Below are 26,968 nucleotides of genomic sequence, written 5' to 3'. Positions count from 1 at the left end.
TTAGGAGATCCTGCAGTAACACTGTTATTTCAATCACTTGTGCATATTGTTTTTCTGGCTATTCAGATTCAGACCCTGAACTTTTTGTATGTACTATGCAGTAAAATCCAGTTGTTTAACAGGCCTGATAGAGTTACCATATCACAAGGTGGGGGTTTTTGTTTGATTTTGTGGGGGTGTCATCTTTAAGACTGCATCTGTCTCTACCTCCTACGAACATTCACTTTCAAATAATAAATGTTCATTTACAAAAATACACCAAGGCACACATTCTGCCATTGTACCCTCATCCTCTATATAGGGCTAAAACCGACGGTGCTGATTCTCAATGCAATAGTTTCATATTTTAAAACCAACATTTACAAAACCTTGTGTGTGTGGTGCCGGGGCGGGGGGGAGGGAGGCACAATTTACAAATCTAAATCAATGAGTTTAAAGTATAATTTAAATACTGTACTACACTATGAATGCAGCATTTAGCAGAGGTCTGTTCATAACCCACAATTATCCATTTCTTCCCTTTGCAAATGACAAGTCTGTTTTGCGGTCAACAAGCCGAAAGGAACAAGTCGCCCTAGAATTCCTGAAGATGTAAGCAGCGGCGATTTGAGTTCTCTGTATCGATCAGGGACCCTCAAAATGTCCTGCAAACTCATAAACTATAAGCCACTCAACAGCACTGATGTTTGACACCTCTCATTTCATGCCTCTTGTATCCTTAACTCCATACATTATGAAATAAGGCGATCTCAGAAGCTGTTGTAAGCAAATGACAGCAGCCGGAATAGAGTTTTACAGACCACATTGAAGTGATTAAATACAAACATGTTTTCTCGAAAGTCACCGTTATCTAAAGTGCTACAGAAAGTAGTGGGAAGGTCCTGGCAGTAGCACATTAAAATTTCAAAACAAAATAAAGCTCGAATCACCTGCCATTCAATAATAGTCTCTTTTGACATAATTTATTTTTAAAAAAATAATGTGGGGTTTCACGCTTTAACATGCTTCACATAACACGGCAGAACACAGGAATCCAGGTCGGTTTCCCAAGTTTTTCTTCATGTTGTTTTCACTTTGAAAGTGTGCTGAATATAAATTTTATTCCAGAATTTTTTAAAACAAATTGCACTTGTGGCAAATTAAACCTCAAAGATGTATAGCTGAGAAAATGTCCCGAGCAACCACAAAACCATGTAAATCTACCCAATCCAAGAGGGGGGGGGAGAGCCCTGCAATCCACACCAAATGGTTTGATGTCATTGCCTGGAAAATAACCACTTTTGCTTCCAAGGGCACAAAAATATCCCTTTGGTTGACAATACTAAACTTTATTCGCACAGAGTTAACTAGCACCTGACACCAAGTACATTTCAATGAGAAAAAAAATCCCATGGGTTTAACTGATCCTACTTCCAAGTAAGTGTGTTTTGGATCTCAGGCTACCTAAAACCTCCCCCCTTGATTCGAAAACAATTCCTAGGATGTAAGTCTCATTAAAAATAACTGAGAATTGCTTCCACACTACATTATTAAGATTTGAGTGCAATACTGAAAGTGTTCGTGCCACGACGAAAGAAGACATCACCCTTGCAGAATCTACTGAAAAATATTATTCCATCTTGCCATCCGGGTGAACTAAACAACAAACCACTTATACTTGGATTAAATAGGACTACCAAGACTGGTTCTTAGCATGCTAAGTGAAAGGCTCATGAACTGAGCTTGCCTGCAAGTACAGCTGTGATCCTATACACATTTACTTGAAGTTCAGTGTGGCTTACTTCCAAGAAAACATGTTGAGGCTCAAGCTACAAGTTCACTTAGGATCTGGACCTTGGTGTCTTCAAAATCCATGGGCAAGAACTTTAAATGCTCGAAAACAGAGTTAAATGTGAATACCTCAGCTCCACCGAGTTGTGTATCACACTGCAGGTCTTTTTAAAAAAGGAATTCAGGCTAACTCAAATGCAATGTTATGTTTCCAGGGTGTTTATTTTCAACGTTTCCCCTTGTTTCACAAAGAAACTCAGTTTCTACACAGATTTCCACAAGTTACGGAAAAGTTTCCAAAACATCTTAACCTTCCGATTCCCACAACGTTTTCTTCTTCTGCAGCCAAACTCAAATAAATAGAAGCTGCGCATCCACTGTAAAAAAAAATAATGAGGCGATACTGGACAGAATGTAAGCTGTCTCATCTGCAGAATCCAAAATGCAAGATTAAAAGCTAGGTGTGCAAAAGTGGCAGTTGCGCCATTATGGGCCTCAAAGTTAAAAGGATGCATTCAAACTATTCGGCACGAAACATGGCCCAAACATGCACTGAACATCTGTTCTTTCTGTAGTGAAGACGTGCCTTAAAGGAACACTGGACATTAAACACAGCAACATCTCTAGGACTCCAATGTGCACAGAACTGTACAGATGAAGAACAGCAACTACACTTTTCTTTAGAAAGAAAAATCATACGAACATCTGTTTTCCCAGTTCCCAGCTGAGCAATTATTCTCCGCATCATCTTCGGAGAGAGATTTTAAATTATGCAATGCACATGGTCACCCACACAACAGAATATGGTCCTGTCCAAAACAAAAGCCAAAAAAAATGCAAGAGGAGGAACGCGAAGGGCCAAATGGTTGTCGAAATGTCTGGTCCCTTCTGCGTCAGTGCCTTTTTAAATTACTATTCTGGGATGCCGAGAACCGTGGTTTCTGCTTTCAAGGGAGAACTGGGATGGCGAGTGCAAAAAAAAGTTTGAACGCGTAGAAGTTTCCTTCCCAAAGTTGCGCGCGCCCCTTGCCAAGAATAAAAAGCAGCAGTGGGCTTTTGCAAAAGTCTCTTTTCTCTCTCACTCCTGCTCCCCATCCCGCCCGCACACACCCCTCTCCATCCAAGAGCCCCTCTGCCATCCCCCCGTCCATCTCCCCTTACCTGCTCTCGGGGGATGCAAGGCAAGGAGGTCCTGCGATGGGACTTATTGCCGCAGCCAGCCATCTCGGCGGAGATCATCGAACTGGATCTCCTCCTGCGCTTAAAAACCGGCACCTCTTCCTTGGCCGGCCGGGCAGCAGCAGCAGCAGCAGCGCCACAGCCCGCTCCTTCCGCCCCTTCGGTGCCTTCCTCCTCCTCCTCCGCCTCCTCCTGTTTCCCGGCGGCGCGGCAGCGGCGCAAGGCGTGGCGCGCGTAGCCTGCGCCAAGGATGCCCAGCAAAGCGAGCAGATAAGCCAGGTAAGGTCTCCAAGGCGCGCGGATGCTCTCCAGGGAGGCGAGCGAGGCGATCCGCAGGGCGCTAGTCAAGGCGATCATCAGCACGCCGTGGCGGAGCCGCAGCGCCAGCCATGTCCCGCCGGCCAAGCAGCCCAGCACCACCCCAGTGGCGGCCAGCGAGAGCAGGCGCTCCTCCCCGGGGGCCAAGGCCAGCTGCGCGAGCGCTTCCCCAACGCAGCAGGCGGCCACGAGCAGCGCCGCCGTGCGCAAGCGGACCCCGGCGCGCAGCAAGGCCCAGCCCAGCCAGAAATAGGCGGCCAGGAGGAGGCAGCACAGCGCCGAGCCCGGGATCGGGGGCCAGCTCGCACCTGGGCCGGGCGCCCCGTCGCCCTCAGCGGCCTCTACTCCTCCTTCTTCTTCCGCCTCTTCCTCGCCCGCGCTGCGCACCAAGCGGGTCCCGAGCGCCAAGAGCAGAGCCAGCGAGCCTGCGCCCAGAGCGCAGGAAAGTTTGCAGCACGTCCAGACCTTGGGAAGAGCCTCTTCTTCGCCACTCCTCCAGCCTCCTACCCGATGGGGATGATGGTCATTCTTCTCAGTGTTGCTGCTCTCCACTTCCTCCGGCCCAGCAGAGGAACAGCAGCCGTTGCAACCGGCGCCTAAGGCTCCCTCTGCCACCGCTGCAGACGGAGAGTTTTTCTCCTCGCCCGAGCTCCAGCTGCCTTGGCTTCGGACCCTGCTCGCACAGTCGCTGCTCCCAGCCATAGCGAGAGGTCTTTTCCTTCTCTCCCTTCCCACTTTCTCTCCAGGTGGGGGAAGAAATGCAACTCCCAACCCCTTCCCACCCCACCTAATACTTTTATTTGCTAGTTTTCCACGCGCTAGTATAGCGATGCCCCCAAACAGCGCCCTTGCAAGGGGAGGGAATTACCAAAAAAGTGTCCCGAAATATATTTTTCCCCCTCCCCTAAAAAACAAAAGCCAAGCTGGAGTAGGTTTGAGGGACTACGTGCAAAAGAAGCGAATGTTGTTGCTGTAAAAGTGGAAACAATGGTAATTCAGGAGGAGTTGGGCTCAAGAGCGTTGTAACGCGTATCAAAGGGTTGGGAAAATCCAGTCTCCTCCAGCCCAGGTTTTGTTCTGTTTTTTGAAAGAAGGCAACCCAAGACCCTAAGTATTGCAGAAAGCTGGCCAGGCATGGGGCTTTCTATATCCGGGAGGGTTGCAGGCTGATGTTCCTCTTAGGCCATGGGTGCTGCGGGGCGCCCTCGCCGCTCGGCCCGGGGAGGAGGCGCGCAGGGCGGGCGGGCCGGAGGCTGCTGGTGCTGGGAATTCCTTCCCTCTCCCGCCGCCTTTCTTCCCCGCGCCGCCGCCGCCGCTTCCTTGGTGTTGCCGCTCCGCGCGCCTTTCTCACTCCGCCTTCCTGCTGGGGCGATCCTTGCCGGCGGGGTCCCGAGCAGAAGCCGCCGATCGCCGCCGCCCCCCATGGCTGGGGACGAGGAGGAGGCGGCTGCCGCTCATCGCAGGAGCCGAAGGTGGGGGAACGACAGCCGATGCAAAGCGGGAAAGTTTTGGAGGGCTGCGCAGGAGAGCAAGCCCCAGACGGGGGGTGGGGGTGGAGAAACCTCTTCCTCCTTCGCTTCGCGCGGTGCCTTTGCAAAAACGAAAAGGTCCCGCTGTGATCGGCGAGCCGCGAAGAAGAACGCACGAGCGAGCAGACCTGGCGGGGATTTTCTAGCCTCTTTCTTCCTCCCCCACCCTGGGTCGGTGGGAGGAAGGGGGCTCGGAGAGGAAAGGCGTTAGCCCCCGCCCCTCTTTCCCCCCCCTCCTTTTCGTGCAAGCGTGCACCAGCTCCTGTTCGAGAGGGGAGGGAGCCAGAGGATCGGGCAGTGTTTGCTGCTAGTCCTTGCACTGCTCTGCAAACCGGGTGAGCGAGGAACTAAAGGAGAGAGAGAGAGAGACTCAGATAGCACATGGATTTCCCGTTGGTTGGCACCTCCACCACAGCCTCCAGGCAGCGAGAGCACCTCGTGGTGCTGCTGCTACAGGTCACAGTCAAATTACCTTGTCCTAAGCACTCCTACTCTTGGGAAGGAAGGCCTGGCATGTTCAGGTTGTACTAACCATGTGTGGGATCGGGGCTTATCATCACAGATCCACGCACACTCACCTGGAGAGTATTTACACACTTTTTTGGAAGGGGGTTGTTTCTGTGCAATTGTGCTTGGGCGTTGCTTTCGGTGCCAACTGGCAGAGCTTTCTGCAAAGGGTGCCCATTTATTTTGACAGGCGTCTGCACCTCCACACTCTGCACAAGGCAGGCCTACAAGGAAAAATGGTGCAAATAACTGCGTGCAATGTTTGCTTAGTAAGTTCCACGGGGCTCACTTGGCACAGGGTTGCAGCTGCAGCAGGGCATTTGCCTGCCTTCTTCCCAAGAATTAAGCCCCTAATCAGGCCAGTGGCCCGCCTAGTCCAGCAACCTGTTCTTGCACTGGCTGGTCTAGGTGTTTATGGGGAGTGCAAACAGCATCTGAGTGCAACAGGCCTCTCCCCACCTGCAGTTGCCAGCAATTCATACTGCTTCCCCACTCCTGGCAGTAGAGGCAGACCATAGTCATCATGTCCAGTAGCAATTGATGATGATGATGCTTTAGTTATATGCTGTCCATCTGACTGGGTTGCCCTAGCCACTCTGTGCAGCTTCCAGCAAAATATAAAACCACGGTAAAACATCAAACATTAAAAACTTCCCTATAAACTTCAGATGTCTTCTAAAAATCAGATAGCCTTGTCTTCCAGGATTTAAAATCCTCTTTTAAAGCCATCCAAGTTGGTGGCCATCACTGCCTCTTCAAGGAGCAGATCCCATAGTTTAGCAATGCACTGCGTGAATCAGAATTGTTGAGTTGGAAGGGATCACAAGGGTCATCTTGTCCAACCCCCTGCAATGCAGGAGTCTTTTGCCCAATGTGGGGCTTGAACCAACAAGCCTGAGATGAAGAGTCTTTTCTTTGGTCTGTCCTGAATCTTCCAACATTCAGCTGCATTAGATATCCCCAAGTTCTTCTTCTATGGCGATCACTCGTAGCCGAATAAGATTGTCTTCCATAAACCCAGTTCTAACAGTGAGTCCATAAGTGACTGTGGAGGTCAATGCTGGATCCACACATGCTTCCACAGTGGGGACATTGGTTTCCGGGTGGGAGTTGATCATGGTGTGGATTTGCCAAGCGTGCCTTCCTCTTAGCACATTTCTCCCTTGCGTCCTGAGTTCAAGTGTCTTCAAAGCCCATGACACCTTTGGTAAGGGCTGTTCTCCAATTGGAGCGCTCGCAGGCAAGTGTTTCCCAATTGTTGGTGTTTATACTACATTTTTCAAGATTTGCCTTGAGACAATCTTAAATCCTCTTTTGTTGACCACCAGCATTACGCTTTCCATTTTTAAGACGATAATCAGGCAACCACACAACATGACCAGTCCAATGAAGTTGATGTTGAAGAATCATTGCTTTGACACTGGTGATATTTGCCTTTTCCAGTACACTGACAATAGTTCACCTGTCTTCCCAAGTGATGTGTAAAAATTTTCAGAGACACCATTGATGGAATCTTTCAAGGAGTTAGAGATAGCGTTTCACAAGCATTCAGCAAGGTTGGTAGTACAATAGCTTTGTAAACAAGCATTTTCGTTTCCCTGCAAATGTCCCAGTCCTCAAACACTCTGCACTTCAGTCTGGAGAAAGCCACACTCGCAGAACTCAGGCGATGGTGGATTTCAGCATCAATTTTGACCCTTGTGGAAAGATAACTGCCTAGGTGGGAGAAATGATCAACATTTTCCAACATTACACCATTGAGTTGGATTTGAGTTGGAGTTGGACTTCGGGACTAATCCAACAAATCCTGAAGTTCTAGTGTTTTGACAGAGGGGTGAACTTTTATTTCTCCATAACATGCATAATTCTGTGCTCTTTTATCATGTCCCCCCTTCCTCACCTTTCCTCGAACCCAGCCTTTCTCAACCTGTGGGTCTCCAGATGTTGTTGAACTACAACTCCCATCACCCCTAGCTAGCAAGGCCAGAGCTCAGGGATGATGGGAGTTGAAGTCCAACAACATCTGGGGACCCACAGGTTGAGAACCGCTGCGTCTAACCTAAGAAGCCCTAAATGTCATAACCTTTCCTGAAAGGGATATAGCTTCATCTGCAGGAAGCAAGCCCACAAGAAGAGCTCTGCTGCAACAGGCCAAAGGCCAATCTAGTCTATTTCAAGTGATGATGATACTGCTTTATATGTACAGAGTAGAAGGGGGCTAAGCATATTTTATACTTCAGCACAGAAGCTTGAAACATTCTGAATGCCAAACATTTTTCGCAGAGCATCATTTGTATGAACAGTGAGCGGAACGTGAATTGAACTGCTTAGTTTTACAAAGGGACGAACTGGATTCTTTATTTGGACAGGATGAACTTGAACTAGTTAAATGAACTTTATAAAGGCTCTGTTCCTTTTTCAGTGGTACCATTTTAACTAAACTGGAGAACCACAGCCTTCCATCCCTTAAAGGTTTGGGGCACATGCATGCGTAATAGAACCTTTCCTGCAAGTCCCGAAACACACGGGCGTTTGTTGTTTGTAGGCCTAAAGACCTTCATTCTCACAGCCACAGTCTAGGTCAACAGAGAGTAGCAATATATTTAGCACGAAACCACAGGGGGGCGGGACCTATTTGCCAGCTTGGGAACACTGAAAGCTAAGGAATCAGCCGATCGGAGAAGGGAAATTCTCTGGCCTTTCCACCCCGCAAAATAAATCTCTGGTTTTAAGATTTCAAGGTAGTTTCAGCGTCTTAATATTTATTTGTGTCTGTCTGAGGTTTTATGCCTTGTTCACTGTCTGACCCTGTAGGGTTAAAAGGACAAGAGGGGAATATGCATCTGTTCTGCTAGATGCTGTCAGAGAGCATCGTCTTAAATCGTGACTTTCCACAACCACAAGAGACAGTGGCAATGGAACAGAAAGTGGAGGTGTAAAATAATTCCCAGCACACTTGCAGCCAACACATGTTTGTCACTAGCAGCTTTCAGAACTCCTTGGGATGGCGCTGTGGAACTGAGCACTAGCTAGATCCGGTTTTTCAGGAAACCAGGATTCTGAAAAGGGCGTCCCAAAGTCTCCTGGAGGAGCGGGATCAATTCCCCTTTGAGGAAAGGTTAAAATACCAGCAACTTCCCAGGTGCACACAATCAGCACATGCACTCCTGCAGATGCATGCAACATTTTCAGCGCCGAAAGGGAGCAGAAACGGGGGCCCAATGGGGCAGGGCAGTAGCAGAATGCAGGAACCCCCGCTCACGTGTCCTGATGATGCACGTGGCAGCTAGGAACAGAATAATAATAATAATTCATTATTAATACCCCGCCCATCTGGCTGGGTTTCCCCAGCCACTCTGGGCGGCTTCCAACAGAACACTAAAATACGATAACCTATTAAACATTAAAATCTTCCCTAAACAGGGCTGCCTTCAGATGTCTTCTAAAAATCTGGTACAGTGGTACCTCAGGTGAAGTACTTAATTCGTTTCAGAGGTCCTTTCTTAAACTGAAACTGTTCTTAACCTGAAGCACCACTTTAGCTAATGAGGCCTCCTGCTTCTGCCGTGCCGCCACTGCGTGATTTCTGTTCTCATCCTGGTGCAAAATTCTTAACCCGAGGTACTATTTCTGGGTTAGTGGAGTCTGTAACCTGAAGCATATGTAACCCGAGGTACCACTGTAGTTGTTGTTCTCTTTGACATCTGATGGGAGGGTGTTCCACAGGGCGGATGCCAGTACCGAGAAGGCCCTTTGCCTGGTTCCCTGTAACTTGGCTTCTCACAGTGAAGGAACCGCCAGAAGGCCCTCAGCGCTGGACCTCAGTGTCCGTGCAGAACGATGGTGGTGGAGACGCTCCTTCAGGTAGTCCTCCTCCTGCACAAGTGGGGATTTCCCTGTATTAGGGGCTTTTTAGTTTAGGTGGGAGGCGAGCAATGGGGAGCAAAACCTGTGAATCCAATTATGTGTGAAGAAAGTGGGTAGAGATGTTTTTCTCCTTCCTAATACTAGAACCTAGCACCATCCAGTGACACTGAATGTTTGGAGATTAAGGGCAGACACAGACACTTCTTCACACGGCTGGTGAACTATGGAAGTGGCTGCTTCTTGATGGAGTGATGGCCACCAATGGGTGGTTTTAAAATTCGCGAGGATAAGGCTGTTCATGTCTGCTAGCTGTTATGGCTGGGTGCTCCCTCTGGGTATTGGAGGGCAGTATGCCTCTTAATGCAGCTGTTGGGAATCACAGGTGGGGAGAGTAGTATTGTTCTCAAGTCCTGCTTGTGTGCCACTGTGAGAGCAGGATGCTAGATTGGTGGGCCTTTGGCCTGACCCAGCAGAGCTCCTCTTAAGCTATTTGCCTGTACCAAAGAGCCTGGGTCTGTGCAATGGTTCCACATGGATTGTTCAGTTCGGATAAATCAGAATTAAGAGGCCATTTCACATATTATACAGAGGTGAAGCTGGGTTTGCCACCTGGTTTAAAATCGCTGCCTGATCACATCTCCTGGCTGTGCAGAAAGAGGATTGTCACAGCCACACATTGCATTTAAGACCTTAGCAGGCAAAGCAGAAGCTTCCTAGCTTGAGTCTGGGTGATTCTCAGGAATGCATAAGAAATGTGTCCCACCCGAAAAAGGAAAGGGGAAAGTACACATGAAAAGTATTCCTGTTGTTCTATACCGAGAGGCAAAACTTTAAAAAGTTACTACTCTGTATTTGGGAGAACCAATGCAGCCTAAGTGACTCAGGGTTTGTCTTTAGCCATTTTGCAAAGTATGGATGTCATTCATTCAGATTTAGTCATAGCAGGGTTTGGGGGTTTTTTAAAGCCAAAGAGGCCCCCGGAGAGGCTTGCAGTTGTGAAACAGTCCCTGCTCTCAGCTTACAATCTTAAAAAACATAGCACACAAGGAAAGGTGGTGTGGAGGGAAGAGGGAAAAAGAAAACTCAGACATTGTTCTTTTTTTCTTTTTTAAAAAAGTAGCTGGGATAGAAACCAGTCAGGTAGGCTGATGGAACGGCTGCCACTAGCTGACAGTTCAGGAACAACGAAAGACAGTGATCTCCCACAGGTCTGTTTCTCTTCTCCTCCTGCTCTGCATCTTGATAAAAAGGCTGCCAGCTACTGACATTTGTACTGCAGTGGAGGCTGATCCATTGGGTGAAGAGGACACTGCTTCACCAAGCGCATTCTGCACTGGCTGTCAGCCCTGTCTGTCACCTTCCTCCTCAGTATCAGTGCAGGGAGGAGGGTGGAGACAAAGCGACAATAAATTAGCCTCACCTATCGCTGGCTCTGACTGTACCTCCCTCCTTCCCTACTGGGCACCTGCCACCACTGTTGCTCCAATATAGTAATTTGGGGACTAGGTGCTAACTCTGGGCAACTCGACTTCAGATACATATTAATTTCTTTGAAAAAGTGTGCTATTTTTCATTAACACTTTGATCAATATCCTGTTCTTTTCTTTCAAGTGAGCAACAGCGTGAGATGGGTGTGATGATGAGTATACTCGCTGATCACAGAGGATCATCTGTTTTTACTTGCCAGTGCAAATACAATAACGTTGTCCCAGAAATTGCTGTGAACTAACGTAAAGCCGTCAAGTGTGAATATTTTATGTGGAGAATAATGCTAGACCCAGAAAATCCAGGAAGGAAAGAAACACACTATTCAAAGAATTTAAGTTTGGCACTATTGAGGTTACGGAATTCTGCCTTATCAAATGCAAGGAGCTTCTACTCCTAAATACAGTTCGCTGTGCGTTTCACCGCTGTCTTTTAAGATAAGTCAAAAGCACTCCCTCGCCAAGACATAATTTGCGAACCATCTAGCCAAGTCCAGCCCATCAAGAGGAGGTACCTGAGTTCCAGGGGCCAAACATTCATCTCTAGGCCTCTCTCTCTCTGCCCCCCAAACTCTCCCCAGGGCACACCCTTTGCTGGCACTGCACAACACCCTAAGTGTTTTTTGCCTGGGTTCCAAGTTTATTTTTATTCATTCAAATTTGTGGATCTCACAGTGGCTCGCGACATAAAAATACAAGATGAAAACACATAATAAAAACAGGAACGAAAAACCGCAAACCAATAACCCCCCCACTGCTCCCACAAACACATTTAGAAGAGTATAGAATGTTGATCGTATTTCGTTCATTTATTAAATTTGCACAGTTGTGCAGGCCAGCTTGTGACCATACAATTGGTGTACCAAATCAATTCCCCGGGTACAAATAGAGGCATTCACGGCAGCTGCTGCTGCTACCAAAAAAACTCTGAATACATCGAAGTTCTGACATTATTCAGAAGTGCTCAAAGTGCAAGGGACACTTTGACTAGTTTCCAATGGCATGGGAGCAAGCAGTGGTGTTTACAACACAGTCCTGTGCACATCTACTGCAGTGAGTTCAGTGAATCCTGCTACCAGGTATGTAGGCATAGGGCTGCAACTTTAATGCTTGCTACATTGGCCTGATGGCGGCTGTTTGGCCCCGGGACTCTTCCCACTCTTTCCCTCAGACCACATCACTATGCTGCTCCATAGCTCCATTCAGCAGCAACAGCGCTGCATGGAGGTGCCAGTTGGGAAGCAGAATACTTTCCTTGTCCTGGGCTCCGGCAATCCATGCTATGCCACAGCCTCACAGGGTGGTTGTGGGAAAAACCACGTACACTGCCTTGAGCTCCTCGGAGAAAAAGGCAGTACAGTGGTACCTCGGGTTAAGTACTTAATTCATTCCGGAGGTCCGTTTTTAACCTGAAACTGTTCTTAACCTGAAGCACCACTTTAGCTAATAGGGCCTCCTGCTACCGCCGTGCCGCCGGAGCACAATTTCTGTTCCCATCCTGAAGCAAAGTTCTTAACCTGAGGCACTATTTCTGGGTTAGCGGAGTCTGTAACCTGAAGCGTATGTAACCTGAGGTACCACTGTATGTAAATGTAAGAAATAAAACAAAGAGCTGCCTATTCAGCATGTGAATATTGCCCTGAAATTCACATCACAATGTCAGGGATGAGAAATAATTCCCACCCCCGCCCCCCGCAGGCTCAAATGCCTAGCTTTTATGTTTTACAGTCCAAGACTCTAATCCAATTCCTTTTGTCAGCTGGCTTGAAGATACTCTCCTCTGTTCATGTTTCTTGTGAACCACCCTGTGATGTCCAGGTGAAGGGTGGTATAGAATTTGATGATGATGATGATGATGACAATGACAATGAACTAAGCCCACACTGGCAGCAAGTACTATACAGTCATACCTCATGTTGCGTCCGCTTCAGGTTACGTGTTTTCATGTTGCATCCCGCAGCAACCTGGAAGTCCCAGAATGGGTTACTTCTGGGTTTCGCTGCTCACGCATGCGCAGAAGCACTAAATTGCGCCGTGCGCAGTTGCGGCACTTCAGCTTGCATCAGTTCCGTGTTAGGGACGGACCTCTGGAATGGATCCCATCTGTAACACAAGGTTCCACTGTATGTAACCTATCTTTATATTGCTACAACTAGACACAGGATTGGCCTCAGCCCTTCATTGGACCTTTCGGAGCCGAGTCTGAAACGGCTTCTCTTACAGTCTGTTGTGCCTCCGTGCTGGGAATTGACTCTGATAACGCCACGTGATGTTTACCAATGTGTAGCGCGGAACTCATTGCCAGTTACTCCTTATCGCATGTTATGACGATCACACTTGAAAGAAATGCTATCAGACAAACCACGATTGTTTTTTAAATATTTGCGTATGTGCATTAGGTTTTTATCACTTGTTTGCTGTGCATGGCTATTTATAAGCACTATCAGCCACTTGCCAGGGCACCTCGGAAAGCGACGCCTATTTTGTATATGTGCAATTATTACAGGAATACGATTACAGGCTGATAGTCGCCTGAGGCAGCATTGTCCTGACCTGTGGAAGGCAATGACAAGTGACCTAACGTCCCTGGAGAAGTTATCCCACAGGTATCACTTGACGCAGGGTGTCCACTGCTGACAGTACAGACCTGCAGCCAAAGACATGGCCAGTCAGTTAGAAACAATCCTGACCATATAGATGCAGTAATAAGTTCTGCTACAGGGTTTCCCAAACTTGGGTCTCCAGCTGTTTTTGGACTACAACTCCTGTCATCCCTAGCCAGCATGGCAGTGGTTGGTCAGGTCCAAAACATCTGGAGATCCAAGTTTAGGAAACCCTGTTCTACTGAATTGAGTGAGCCTTACTCCCAGGGAAGCGTAGTTTGGGTTGCAGCCTTAAACTCTTAGTTCCTATGCTATTCCAGCTCTGCTGGGTTCCCTGAGTTACTGTGTAACTTTTGAAAACCAGCTTGCTAAGCAATGACTCGTTTACGAGCCGCGGTTTAGCAGAAATCTTTACTGAGATAGTGCAGACAGTTTGATCTCAGTGAAATATTCTGTTCTGCTTATTTTACTGTTCCCTAAGCCCTTTGGATTACAGGCATCTGGATTGTTGCTGGGGATTCAGCCGTGGTACTTTTCCCACAGCAGCCTTCAACCAATATCCGTGCATGGTATTTATAGCGCTTATCAGATCGAACGGCCGTGCGGGTTCCATCCAGCACCAATAAGATCCATGGGAGTTTTTTTGTCGCCGACTTCAGTGGCGATTGGACTGGACTTCTCTGCCAGTGAAACCTGTAATAAAATTGCCGGTCGTTTGACCTTCGCTGAAAAATGCAGAACTCTCTTAAATGCTTCTGGAGCATCTGGAAAAGGTTACTAAATCCTGCCTGACTAGCTGACAATGAGAGCGAGTGTAAGAGCTGGGAAGCTCAAGGATAGGAGATCTCCTGCAATTCCCCTCCTTTTGGAAAGGCTTGGGGCCTGTATCACACATCCTGAGCGAAATAAGGTGGCAACCCTTTGGCTCTTGTTTACAAATTCTAGGGGCAAACCATAGGGTTGCCAACTTTCTATACTACTCCTGCTCTTCTGTTTGATACACAGAAATTTAGCAGGGAACATTTTTCTTCATGTGGTAGGGAGAAGATTCACCTGTGCTATTTCAATGTGTCGGGCTTCTGTTAAAGGATACCTCAGACCTGGGGGCTGAATGCGGTCTTCCAGGCCTCTGGACTCTCCCCACCCCCATCCGGCCACATCCTCCACTGTCATCTGAAGACAGCCCTGTACAGGGAAGTTGTATTGTGTGATATTGTATTGTGTTTTTACTGTTTTTTGTTGGGAGCCGCCCAGAGTAGCTGGGGCAACCCAGTCAAATGGATGACATATAAACAATTGATGATGTCCTGAACCCATGGCCTACCAGGCTGCAAGTCATGATGCCAAGCCTGGCGTTCCAAGTCTGGGGGTCAATCCATGCAAGTGGAGTCCAGAGGTCAAGAAACGCAGTCCAAGGTCAGCCAAGTCTGGAGTCCAGCCGCCAGGATACAGTCCAGAATCAAACCCAAAACACAGTCCCGTAGAGGTCCAGGAGCATCTAAGCCAGGCATCCCCAACCTTTGGCCCTCCAGATGTTTTGGACTACAATTCCCACCATCCCTGACCACTGGACCTGTTAGCTAGGGATCATGGGAGTTGTAGGCCAAAACATCTGGAGGGCCAAAGGTTGGGGGTGCCTGATCTAAGCCAAGGTCCATCAACATGGGTAGTTGAGCAGACCCAGCACCTCAGCTCTGCACCCCTGTTGAACTTTGCATGTTGATTGCAGCATCTGGGCTTGACAAGGCAGGTGACCCTCACCTGCTCCAAGTCTACTCCAGCTGGGGAATCACACCCCTCCTCCCAGAGCTAGTGAGCCCCACATAGCCAGCTGTGGGCCCTTGCCTGCCTCAACCTCCTGGACCACCCCTCTACTGCTCCCTCTACCTCAGAGCCTGCTGTGTTCATGGAGACAGGCGCCCCTCTTTGGTGTGGCATGTCCTGCCCTGTGAAACTCCTTGCCAACTGAAGTCATCCCTGCTTTATTTTAAATCTCCTTCAAAAACTGCATTGTTCAGGTGGGCCTGTTTTGGAACTTGATTTTCTTTTCTTTTTTAACCATTTATTTTGGATATGTTATTGATGGTTTTGCTGATGCTATTGTCATCATTGGGTTTCTATGTTCTACATCCCCTTGTCATGTTTTCTATGGAAAATGTTTCAAGAAGGATGACATTTCACCTTGGATTGACTAGACTTTGGTGCGGAGGAGGAAGGACAGAGAGTGAGCTGGGTCCCTGTTCCTGGAACCCTATGGCAGCTGTGAGGCTTGTCTGTGTGGTTGTTATTACCACAGGCTAACTCAAACACATGGACAAATATGGAATGTGCAAGGGAGGCCTAATGCATTTAGGGAAAGGATGTCCAAAAAGAATCTGCATAAATAAATGAAGAGAGGCTTTTATGAAACGTATCGTCTGACTTCATGTCTCAGTTCCACAATTCCACTCTGGGGGGACAGATTAAAAGAATATCTAGGCCTTTAGTCATCCGGTCCATCATTTGCAAACAAGATGGGTTTTCATACAACCACTGTGGAGAATAGTGTCAGAGGTAGCAGAAGCAATATAGGGAAGGTTCTGTTGTTGTTTTTCTGGGGGGGAAGTTAAAACTTTTATAAGTCACTGACAAAATATGGGGAGAAGAGGAAGGACAATTCATTTTTGGTTACTTCTGTTTTTACATGTCACTGTATATTAATACCCACTTTATAAAAAAGAAAGAAAAAAGAGTAACTAGTTCTTTTTGTCTTTAAGGAAACATAACATTTAAAAAGGTAGGGCTCCATTTACTAATTTAGCTTTGATTTCTTTGTCTTTTCTTTTTTTGTTAAAGTATCAATGTAAAGGGACCCCTGACCATTAGGTCCAGTTGTGACCGACTCTGGGGTTGCGGCGCTCATCTCGCTTTATTGGCTGAGGGAGCCACCGTACATGCTGGTCATGTGGCCAGCATGACTAAGCCGCTTCTGGCGAACCAGAGCAGCTCATGGAAATGCCGTTTACCTTCCCACCAGAGCGGTACCTATTTATCTACTTGCACTTTGACGTGCTTTCAAACTGCTAGGTTGGCAGGAGCAGGGACCGAGCAGCGGGAGCTCACCCCTTCGCGGGGATTTGAACCACCAACCTGATTGGCAAGTCCTAGGCTCTGTGGTTTAACCCACAGCGCCACCCGCGTCCCAGTAAAGTATCAATAGCATCACTTTTAATTTCTGTCTTACAAATGAAGTCACACAAGGCAAAAGCAAAATTCATGGGATTTAGAGGCGTCAGCCCAGGAGTAAGTCTCACTGAACTTGAGCAGGACTTACTTTGGAATAGGGATGGATGAAATCTGCAAATTTTGGTTGCCCCACTCTTTGCATTTTGTGTCTTGTCACTTGACCGGAGACCTGCATTGCAGAATTTGGAAAAGTGCCCATCTTGAAGAGTGTCTGTATTTCAGCTTGCTTTTTCTTTCTTTTTTTGCAAAGTGCAAAAGTTGCCTTTAAATGGGAACTGAATTGTAAGACTCCCATTGCTAACTTGCTTAGCAGAATGTATAGATTTCCTTCAGCCCCATCCAACCTCCTTGTAGACTGGCACTGCCTTTAGTCCCACAGCCAACTACTTAGTGGAGAACTTCTCGTTGCTGCCCAGCAGCCAAGTCCTAATCAGTTTGAGTTGTACACTGGTACCTTGGTTTTCTGGTTTTCGAATGTTTTTCAGAAGCCAAACATCCGATGCTGCTGTCGCCTATTGTTTCTGGGGCACCTGCACCAATCAGAAGCTGTGCCTTGGTTTTTGAACATTTCAGAAGTCAAATGGACTTCCGGAATTGATTAAGTTTGGCACTTTTGTTTTTGCTATTTATTTTGTGTTTTTGTTTTTGAGGCTATTTTGATTAATTTGTTTTTGTGACTGTGTGAAACCCAGTTGAGCTACTGATTGATAGATAGATTGATTGATTGATTGCGTGACTGTGGAAATGGATAAAAGCCCCCCATCCAAACAATAACTATATTCAGTGCAGGAAAGAAAAAAAATAATTTTAATTTTTATCATCTACAATACAGTGGTACCTCAGGTTACAGACGCTTTAGGTTACAGACCTTCAGGTTACAGACTCCACTAACCCAGAAATAGTACCTCAGTTAAGAACTTTGCTTCAGGATAAGAACAGAAATCATCCTCTGACGGCGCATGTGGCAGCAGGAGGCCCCATTAGCTAAAGTGGTACCTCAGGTTAAGAACAGTTTCAGGTTAAGAAGAGACCTCCAGAACGAATTAAGTTCTTAACCCTGACTCATCCAGCAGAGCTCATGCCTGGGTTCAGATGATACACCAAGCATTGCAGCAAAACAAGTGAAGTAGCCATAAGCTCCTCTCCAGAAGCCCACACATTAAACCATGGTTTGGAATAACATGACATGCAAACAAGGCCTAAGTTTCCTGTTAGAACACTGGTCTTCAAAGGTGAGTCGCAACAGGAGCACTGCTACCATGCAAATTTATGGTAAAATATTAAATGTGTGTTTGGGTTTACAGTGGATCCTAGGTCAGAAAAGGCTGAAGACACCTGTGTTAGAAGGATAGATATAACCATGGTAGTATAATAGAGTTCTGTTAAAAAGAAGTTTAAAATCTAGTCTGCAGGATACCAGTTGGCAGTAATCTCTCCAGTGATTTGACCTCTATGCATTGGTTTTTAAAATCCTTATTATTTTTAATGTGCCCATCTGCATCTTACTCTCCCTTGTTTGTTTGTTTTCCCCTCAAGTCTCCCATTTCCCCTTTGTCTTCAAAATATTTATAAGTAGAGGATTAAAAATAAGGAGAAGGAAGAGGTTTGCTTCTTCCTACAAGCGTCAATGCAGGGCATTTTGGAGAGGAAATGGGTTGCGCATTGTGCTTGCAATTTTATGTTTCTCTGATGTGAAAATGACCTTCTTTGGAGTGGTGTACACAGATGACATCAGTGGGAGAGTGCCATGCAGTGTTATTCATGCCCTATTTCTTTGAATAAATTAAAACGAAATGTGGGTGAAGAGCCGCTTGCTTTGTGCTCCAGTCTACATTGTGTTTTGTTTATAATATACACAGAGAGCAGAACCGGGTATATGAATCTTATACGTGAAATTCAGCCCTCCTTAGCTCTTTGCACCCTTTCTTAAATCCAAATTAAATAGATGGGAGCTCTTGCACACCGCTTGCCATCAGGATTGTGCAAGAAATGGTAGAAACAGGAGTCCTATGTGGCTTCTTTCAATTTCTTAGGAATGGGGTAAATGGGGGAGGGGGGGAGAGAGAATAGTCCCTTATTAATTTGGATGCATGGTTGGTTAATTAGTTTCAGATCAGTCCAATGCATTTTTACTCAGAAGGTAGTCCTGCTGCATCTGCAGGTAGGGCGGGGAGAAAATCTCGATGGAAATCCTGGAAAACTGTCAGTCTGACTTTGTACAGCACAGCTTCCTATGTTCCTATGGCAACTCCCATTTCCAGGCTCACTAGGAAAGTCCAAAATGCAGGCAGTTGGGTTGGTCTATTAGTAAACATACAGTATGCACACATACCAGGGAGCAGCAGTAATTAGCATCATACCCAATTTGTGAGGATCAGCTTGAGTTCCATCCTGTGCATTGTGTCTTGGAAGTTAAGTACCACTGAACTCGGGCGTAATCAGTGCACAGGTTTAACTTGTGAGCCACATTGCACTTTGGCAGAAGATCTTCAGCCAGCTGAAATTTGACCTTTCGCTTTTTCATTAGAAATGCAAACAGTCTTGCAAAGAAGTGTTGCCAGCTGAGCTGGGAGAGAGGATTTCAAAAGGTCCCCACGAATGCTCAAGAATGTATTTTGGGATAAAACAAGATGAACACATGCCAGTTCTTGCCTTTGCCCATCTCCCGTTCATCTTTCTTCCCTGGCTCAAAATATATGCCAAGATCAAATTCCCAGACCTTCCCAGTGCCTGAGTAAATAAAGTTGGTATCAAAATTTGAAGCACACGTAAAATGACCAACATGTTCTTTTGCACATATTTCTTGGCAATCAACTAGAATCCAGTGGTGTGTTGTGAACCCGGAGTCGAAACCATCCTGAATGCAAGTATGAAGCTTGCGTTGTGATTTGTGGGGAAGGGGATCGAGAAAGCATCGGTTTATTAATGATACATTGCCACAGAAATTTTCATTCTATCAGGAGCCCCAGTTTTTCCATTTCTGACCACAGGAAGAATTATTATTATTTTTTCTGATATCACTGCCAGTTTGGCACAGATTAACAGACTTGCTGTTTATTTATAACATCTTCCCCAGTCAACACAAAGCCAAATTATTATAATTTATTTCCTCCGTTCCCTTCACTGTTGCCTTCCACCATGTCAAGATTTATGACTGCAAGCTCTTAGGGGCAGGGACCTTTCGTTTGTGCTACTTTGCAATGCACTAAGCTCACTGAGGATCCTACAGAAAGAGCACCAGGGCAGTAAGCTGCCGGTAGCCATCTAGTCATTCAAAAGGAGTTGCAATTCCTTCATTAGCAATAAATGGTACTGAAACTGTCTGTTACAAGTATCCAGAGATAGGAAATTTTTTTTTTTAAGATATTTATTAAAATTTTCCATTGTAATACATTAAAAAATCAAAAAAGAAAAAACAAAAAAGTTTAAAAACACATAGAATTCACAATCCTTATTTTCAATAACATATTTCCCTGACTTCCCCACACCTCCCCCTCTTGTATTCCAATTCAAATTGTTAGTTCAACAAGTTCTTATCCCTAATTTTTAACCTTTTTATATTTAGTTCATTTTAAAAAACCAATTTTGCCTTATAAACATCAATAGTGATACATCAGTGCTTATTCTTAAAACCTTTTTCTAAAGTCAGCCTAAATTCCCTTCCACGATTTCCTCAATTCTCAGACAGATAACAAAAGTAAAAACAAAACAGATTATAATTATACACCCTTTGGATTCCTAAACTCCACCCCCCCCTTCCCGGTTTCAATCCCCAACAAACGTCGATCAATCAATCTACTATCAGCCTGGAGATCTCACATCCGAGGCTCTTAATTCTCTCTCAGTTCCTCTCTGCCGGTTTTTTTTGATAGTCCTTGGTATTAAGCACCAAATCTCGGAGAAGCACTAGTCCAATAGGGTCCATGTTTCTTCCAGCCAGACCTCCATACTTAAAAGTGGAGCCTGAATCTTGTTTCTTACTCCTTTCAAGTCCAATTGTCCCCAAAGCTCCAACTTCCACCTTCAGAGATAGGAAATTATTAAAAGAATATTTTAACCCTCTAGAACTACATATTCCGATTCATTTTCAATGGCTGCTAGCCACAATGGCTATGTCCTATGTCCACTGTCGCTGGGAATCACAGATGGGGAGAACTAGGGCTGCCACATACATTGATTTTTTCCTGGACATTACTGGTATTTCAAAGGTGGAATTGACATACTGGGGAAATTTCTGAAAGGCAGCGCTTTGTCCTGGATCTTAGGTGTGTCAATCGAAAGATTGTGGTTGCTCCACAATTTTGGGGGTCTCTGTATTTTTGAAATATGGCAACCCTAGGAGGAGGAGAATAAGAAGAAGAGTTTGGATTTGATATCCCGCTTTATTACTACCCGAAGGAGTCTCAAAGCGGCTAACATTCTCCTTTCCCTTCCTCCCCCACAACAAACACTCTGTGGGGTGAGTGGGGCTGAGAGACTTCAGAGAAGTGTGACTGGCCCAAGGTCACCCAGCAGCTGCATGTGGAGGAGTAGAGACGCGAACCCGGTTCACCAGATTACGAGTCCACCGCTCTTAACCACTACACCACACTCAGGTTCTGCTTGCATCTGATGGCCAGTTTCTAGGAATCAAAGTAAGGGGCAAGGTGCTGCACTCATGTTGTATTTCACATATGCATTTGATTGGCTACTGTGAGAACAAGAGTGCTGGACTAGGTGGGCCACTGGCCTGATCCAGCATCTCTCTTCTGCTCATATGAAAGGTTGATCTGCCACCTTAATAAACTGAAATAATTGGTTTCCTGCTGATACAGTCCAGCAGAAGTCACTTTGGGATGTAGATGTTGAGTGTGGCCTCTGGAACCAGGTGTTGCCGACCATGTTGGCTGATGGAAAGAATTTTCTCAAAGAAGATTTGGACATCTTGGACTCCTGGAATGCATGTGCACGAAGAACTCAGACAGCTTGCCCAAGGATGGTCAAATGAGCAGCTCTCCATTGCAATCCTATTATAAGAAGTTATAACAAATAGACACACTGTGCAGATGTGGTTGGTTTGTGTATTTGTTTATACTCAGTTCCATTCGTGAATCATCTCAAAGTGATTAACAGGAGTAACACGAACAAGAGGATTTCATGGAGCAATTTCAAATCCAATGCAGATACAGACAGCGATATAATCTTCACTTAATGGCTGAAAAAGAAAAGTCTGAAATACAATAGACACTGCCTGTCTGATATATAAAATGAGAGGCAGTTCTAAAGGCAGGGGTGCCATCTTGAATAAAATATGGGGGTGGGACAGATAAGCCTCACCCCACATAATCTATCACAAGCCACATTTGAATAGCAGTGTCCATCAACTGAGTGGGGGCAGCCCTTCCAAATATTTTTTTGGGGTCAGCAAAGGGACTTAGGCCCCTAGGAATTGGCTCATATGTCTAAAGGGTAAAGGTAAAGGGACCCCTGACCGTTGGGTCCAGTCGTGACTGACTCTGCGGTTGCGGCACTCATCTCGCTTTATTAGCCGAGGGAGCCGGCGTACAGCTTCCGGGTCATGTGGCCAGCATGACTAAGCTGCTTCTGGGAACCAGAGCAGCGCACAGAAACGCCGTTTACCTTCCCACCGGAGCAGTACCTACTTATCTACTTGCACTTTGACGTGCTTTCGAACTGCTAGGTTGGCAGGAGCAGGAACCAAGCAACAGGAGCTCACTCGTCGCAGGGATTCGAACTGCCGACCTTTGATTGGCAAGTCCTAGGCTCTGTGGTTTAACCCACAGCGCCACCCACGTCCCTTACGTCTAAAGGGTAGCTGCCACCATCAGGGGGTTTGGGCTGGGTGTTCATCAGTAGGCAGATGATACCCAGCTCTACCTCTCTTAAATGTGAGTGCCTGGAAGCGGTTGGAGGATGGATGGCGGCTAACTGATGGAGGTTGAATCCTGACAAGACAGAAGTACTGTTTTGGGGGGACAGGGGGCGGGCGGGTGTGGGGGACTCCCTGGTCCTGAATGGGGTAACTGTGCCCCTGAAGGACCAGGTGCGCAGCCTGGGAGTCATTTTGGACTCACAGCTGTCCATGGAGGCGCAGGTTAATTCTGTGTCCACCAGACACAGCTCTACCAGCTCCATCTGGTACGCAGGCTGAGACCCTACCTGCCTGCAGACTGTCTTGCCAGAGTGGTGCATGCTCTAGTTATCTCCCACTTGGACTACTGCAATGCGCTCTACGTGGGGCTACCTTTGAAGGTGACCTGGAAACTGCAATTAATCCAGAATGTGGCAGCTAGAGTGGTGACTGGGAGTGGCCGCTGGGACCACACATAACACCGGTCCTGAGACATCTGCATTGGCTCACAGTATGTTTCCGAGCACAATTCAAAGTGTTGGTGCTGACCTTTAAAGCCCTAAACAGCCTCAGTCCTGTATACCTGAAGGAGTGTCTCCACCCCCATCATTCAGCACAGACACTGAGATCCAGCACCGAGGGCCTTCTGGCGGTTCCCTCATTGCCAGAAGTGAGGTTACAGGGAACCAGACAGAGGGCCTTCTCAGTAGTGGTGGCCGCCCTGTGGAACGCCCTCCCTTCAGATGTGAAGAAAATAAGCAGCTATCTTCTCTTTAAAAGACACCTGAAGGCAGCCCTGTTTAGGGGAGTTTTTAATATTTAATGCTGTATTGTTTTTAACACTTGATTGGAAGCCGCCCAGAGTGGCTGGGGAAACTCAGCCAGATGGGCGGGGTATAAATAATAAATTGTTATTATATTATTATTATTAAAGGCCTAATTTCTACATTGTGTGGAACAGATTCCATGCTGAAATCGTATCTGTGGAGACCCCTCCTGCCTAGAACAGTGATCATTTGGTTATGTAAGAGGTGAGACATTCTTTGTTGCTCTGAAGTGGCCAAAATGTCACTGTGATGGTACACAGGTGAGCTGTTGTTCATCATCTGCTCAACAGCTTGGTGTGTCACTTCTCTGGCAATGATGTCTGCTTCTAGCATTGCCGTTTTGTTTTTGTTTTTTTTTATAATATTTTTATTGAACTATTTTTTATATAACAGAAACAAAACATACATGAACAAACATTCAACAATAATAAAACATAAAACAAGTACCATTTCATAACCCAATTTCTAAACCTTACTTCCTCGACCTCCTCTTACTTCCCGTTTCTGTATTCCAAATTCTTACAGTTATTCAGCGAAATCTTGCCTTATTTTATTATAAATTTATGCTAATCACCCTTATTCTCTTTGTCATAACCATTACTGATAGTAACCATTTGTTTTAATCCAACATCATTCTAACTGTCTCCAATTTTATAATATTTCTTTAAGTAGTCCTTGAACTTTTTCCATTCTTCTTCCGCCGCTTCTCTTCCCTGGTCTCGGATTCTGCTCGTCATCTCTGCCAAGTTCATATAGTCCATCACCTTCATCTGCCATTCTTCCAGTGTGGGTAGATCCTGTGTCTTCCAGTACTTTGCAATAAGTATTCTAGCTGCTGTTGTAGCATACATAAAAAAAGTTGTATCTGTCTTTAACACCCCCTGGCCGACAATACCCAAGAGAAAGGCCTCTGGTTTCTTGGGGAAAGTATATTTAAATACCTTTTTCAATTCGTTATAAATCATTTCCCAGAATGCCTTAATCTTCGGGCACGTCCACCAGAGGTGAAAGAATGTACCTTCCTTTTCTTTACATTTCCAACATTTATTATCAGGCAAGTGATAGATCTTTGCAAGCTTGACTGGGGTTATGTACCACCTATAAATCATTTTCATTATATTTTCTCTTAAGGCGTTACACGCCGTAAACTTCAACCCGGTGGTCCACAACTAGCATTGCCGTTTTGATGTGGGCTGGCTTATAGCACCAGTGTCACACCATAAGTCATGACACTGTATAAGAGCAAGCGTTAGTGTGCCAAAAAAACACTTGCTAACTTCAGATCTTTTATTTGCCCATGCAGTGGCCCATAAGATCGAGCGTTAAGTGTGTTTGATCAAGATTAAACATCACAACGGATGTTTTGGTTGGGTTTAGAGATGCTATAGCTGTGCACTTGGACCTGAGTCCAGTTTTGCATTACACATTCTATTGTCAGTATAAGCTCTAAACGCTCTTTTGCAATGTTATTTTAGCGAGAACCAGAAGATGCAATGGCCACAACGTGCTTGGAATAAGACAGTAACTAAAATCATTGATCACAAACAGATTAGGGGGTTGTATTTTTTAATGCCCCAATGCAGATCCAAGTCAAATGCTGGGACCAGTGCAGATCCCCTAGGTCCCAAGTCATCCAGGATTTAATATGTCATTGACAAATCCCTGAATTCAGACCATAAATAAATTGGTGACCGGTACAGTCCTGGATTTAAGGCCTAATGACATACAGTCCCAAGTCATTCCCTAGGGCAGGTACCAGCCTCAGATCAAACTTCCAGAGCCGTTGCCAAACTGGACAAATTTTTCCTGTTAAAAACTCTAGTATAAATAATGGGGCAGTTTCACTTCAGAGTGAAGTTGATCAATATTTGCTAACCCAAGTAATCCCTTCTTTTGACAGGTCCTGAACAAACAATCACCCCACACATGCAAACACGAGGTATATAAACCACAGCTAGAGTATAGTATATGGGAACAGAAAGTTAGGCTCCATTTGTGGCTGCAGCCTTTTGGTGGAGTCGATTGGGAAGTACCTGCTGTTTGTTTAACTATGGCTTTGGCCTGACATTTAGTTAAAGAAATGTTTAACTTTTTATGATCAGCATTCCAGATAAGTGGGAGCAAATCCTGCACCCAATAAAACAAATGTCAGCTCTACCAAACGCTCCTGTATGTTCAAAGACACACAGGTTGTGACCAAGTTAAAGACTGGGATCTAGCACATTCCATTGCTCCTTTTTTGTTTGAATAAATACTTTTGTTGTGATGTTACATCCTGGCCAAGGGTTTTATGAACACAGGGGGGAAGGGGGAGTTTTTGAGATTCCCACCCGACTAGATCCATACCTTCCAACTTTTCTTCAATGAAAATAGGGAAATCCCATTCCATAATGATAATTTTACTATTTATACCCCACACTTCTTACTTAGTTGCCCCAGCCACTCTGGGCAGCTTCCAACATATATAAAGACATAATAAAACATTTAGCATTTTTTTTAAAAAAACTTCCCTATACAGGATTGCCTTCAGACAGCTTGGGGATTGGATAACTCCATACCCTCCAATGAAAATATGGACATCCTAAGGAAAAGTGGGACATTCTGGGATCAATTCATAAACCGGGATGCTTCTCTAAATCAGGCACATCCCTGGAAAATAGGGACACTTGGAGGGTCTGTAGATCACAGGGGGATTTGGGCTTCCCACTTTGGTAAACAAGTAATTTCCACCAATGTGCCTAACCTTTCCAAACCTTGACTAAATAATGCAAATATGTATTCCGTTCCCTGTGGTTCTTGTGCAAACACTGTATCTAAATCCTGAATAACTGTAATCTGTATATCAAGTGAATACTAAATTATAATCAGGATCAGCCAGCACTGCAGAGTGGGTGAGAATCGAAAGTGCATTGTCACATCAGACACCCACCCACCCACCCACCCACACCCACACCCACACCCCTACTACAATTGCAACCACGTGATGACAGTAGAGTTTAAAGCCATGCTAACCTGGAACTCAGAAATGGATGTACCAAAAACCAAGAAGCAGCTTGACTGAAAAATGAACCTGCAACTATATTTGTGTGAGAGTCATCACACACTCAAAATCAGGGATGTGATTTTGCAGGACCTGCTCTCCTCATTTGTGATTCCCAGCAACTGGGAGGTAGAGCATAGTCATCATGGCTAGTAACCATGGATAGCCTTATCCTCCATGAATTAGGCTACTCCTCTTTTGAAGCCTTCCAAGTTGCCAGTAACATAGCATGGGGACCACAGGGACACTTGGCGCAAAATTGTTAGGGGCACAAAATTTCAACACCTGGTGCTGCCTCAATACAGCTGCACACTTCTGTTGCTGGACTCTGTTGAAAATGGTTTCTCCATGCAAACCAGGAAGTGACCTCTCCAGACAACGGAATGACTCTTTGTTTCTTATCTCTGCAGCTGCGATCTCCTGGGTGACGTGGACGCCATTAGGCAGTTGAATGCACCTGCATACTCCATCTGTTTCCCTTTCTACCACCACCCTCCCCTGGGTGCAGCCCTGGGTGCTGGCAACCCATGCTACACCACTGCAAATTGGTGGCCATTGCTAGCAGCATTGCAAGTAGCAAGACCCCAGGAGGTATGTTTCCCCTTCAGTTCTCAGAAATATGTACAGGATGGTGTTCCTCCAGAGATCTCTAGAGCATGAGTTCCCAAACTGTGGTCCACAGACTGCCATTCAAGTGGTCTGCAGCATGCTTGTAGATTTGAGGTCAAAGACGGGAGGTGGTACCTCTATCGCTTTAAGCAGCCATGT

General features: G+C 45.9%; 1 protein-coding gene across 1 annotated transcript in view; it reads right to left on the bottom strand.

Annotated features, from left to right (window-relative positions):
• The window catches only part of PDE3A (phosphodiesterase 3A), a 267,787-nt gene extending 262,664 nt beyond the window's left edge, over positions 1 to 5,123 (bottom strand). Inside the window, exon 1 of the mRNA XM_053407065.1 lies at positions 2,932 to 5,123. Within this exon, the coding sequence (XP_053263040.1) occupies positions 2,932 to 3,969 (1,038 nt within the window). The 5' untranslated portion in view covers positions 3,970 to 5,123. The remainder of the gene's footprint in view (positions 1 to 2,931) is intronic.
• Positions 5,124 to 26,968: the final 21,845 nt, after the last annotated feature.

This window comes from Podarcis raffonei, chromosome 10, assembly GCF_027172205.1.
Source record: "Podarcis raffonei isolate rPodRaf1 chromosome 10, rPodRaf1.pri, whole genome shotgun sequence".
In the NCBI taxonomy this organism is placed as follows: domain Eukaryota; kingdom Metazoa; phylum Chordata; class Lepidosauria; order Squamata; family Lacertidae; genus Podarcis; species Podarcis raffonei.
This window is presented reverse-complemented; position numbering and strand designations above follow the sequence as displayed.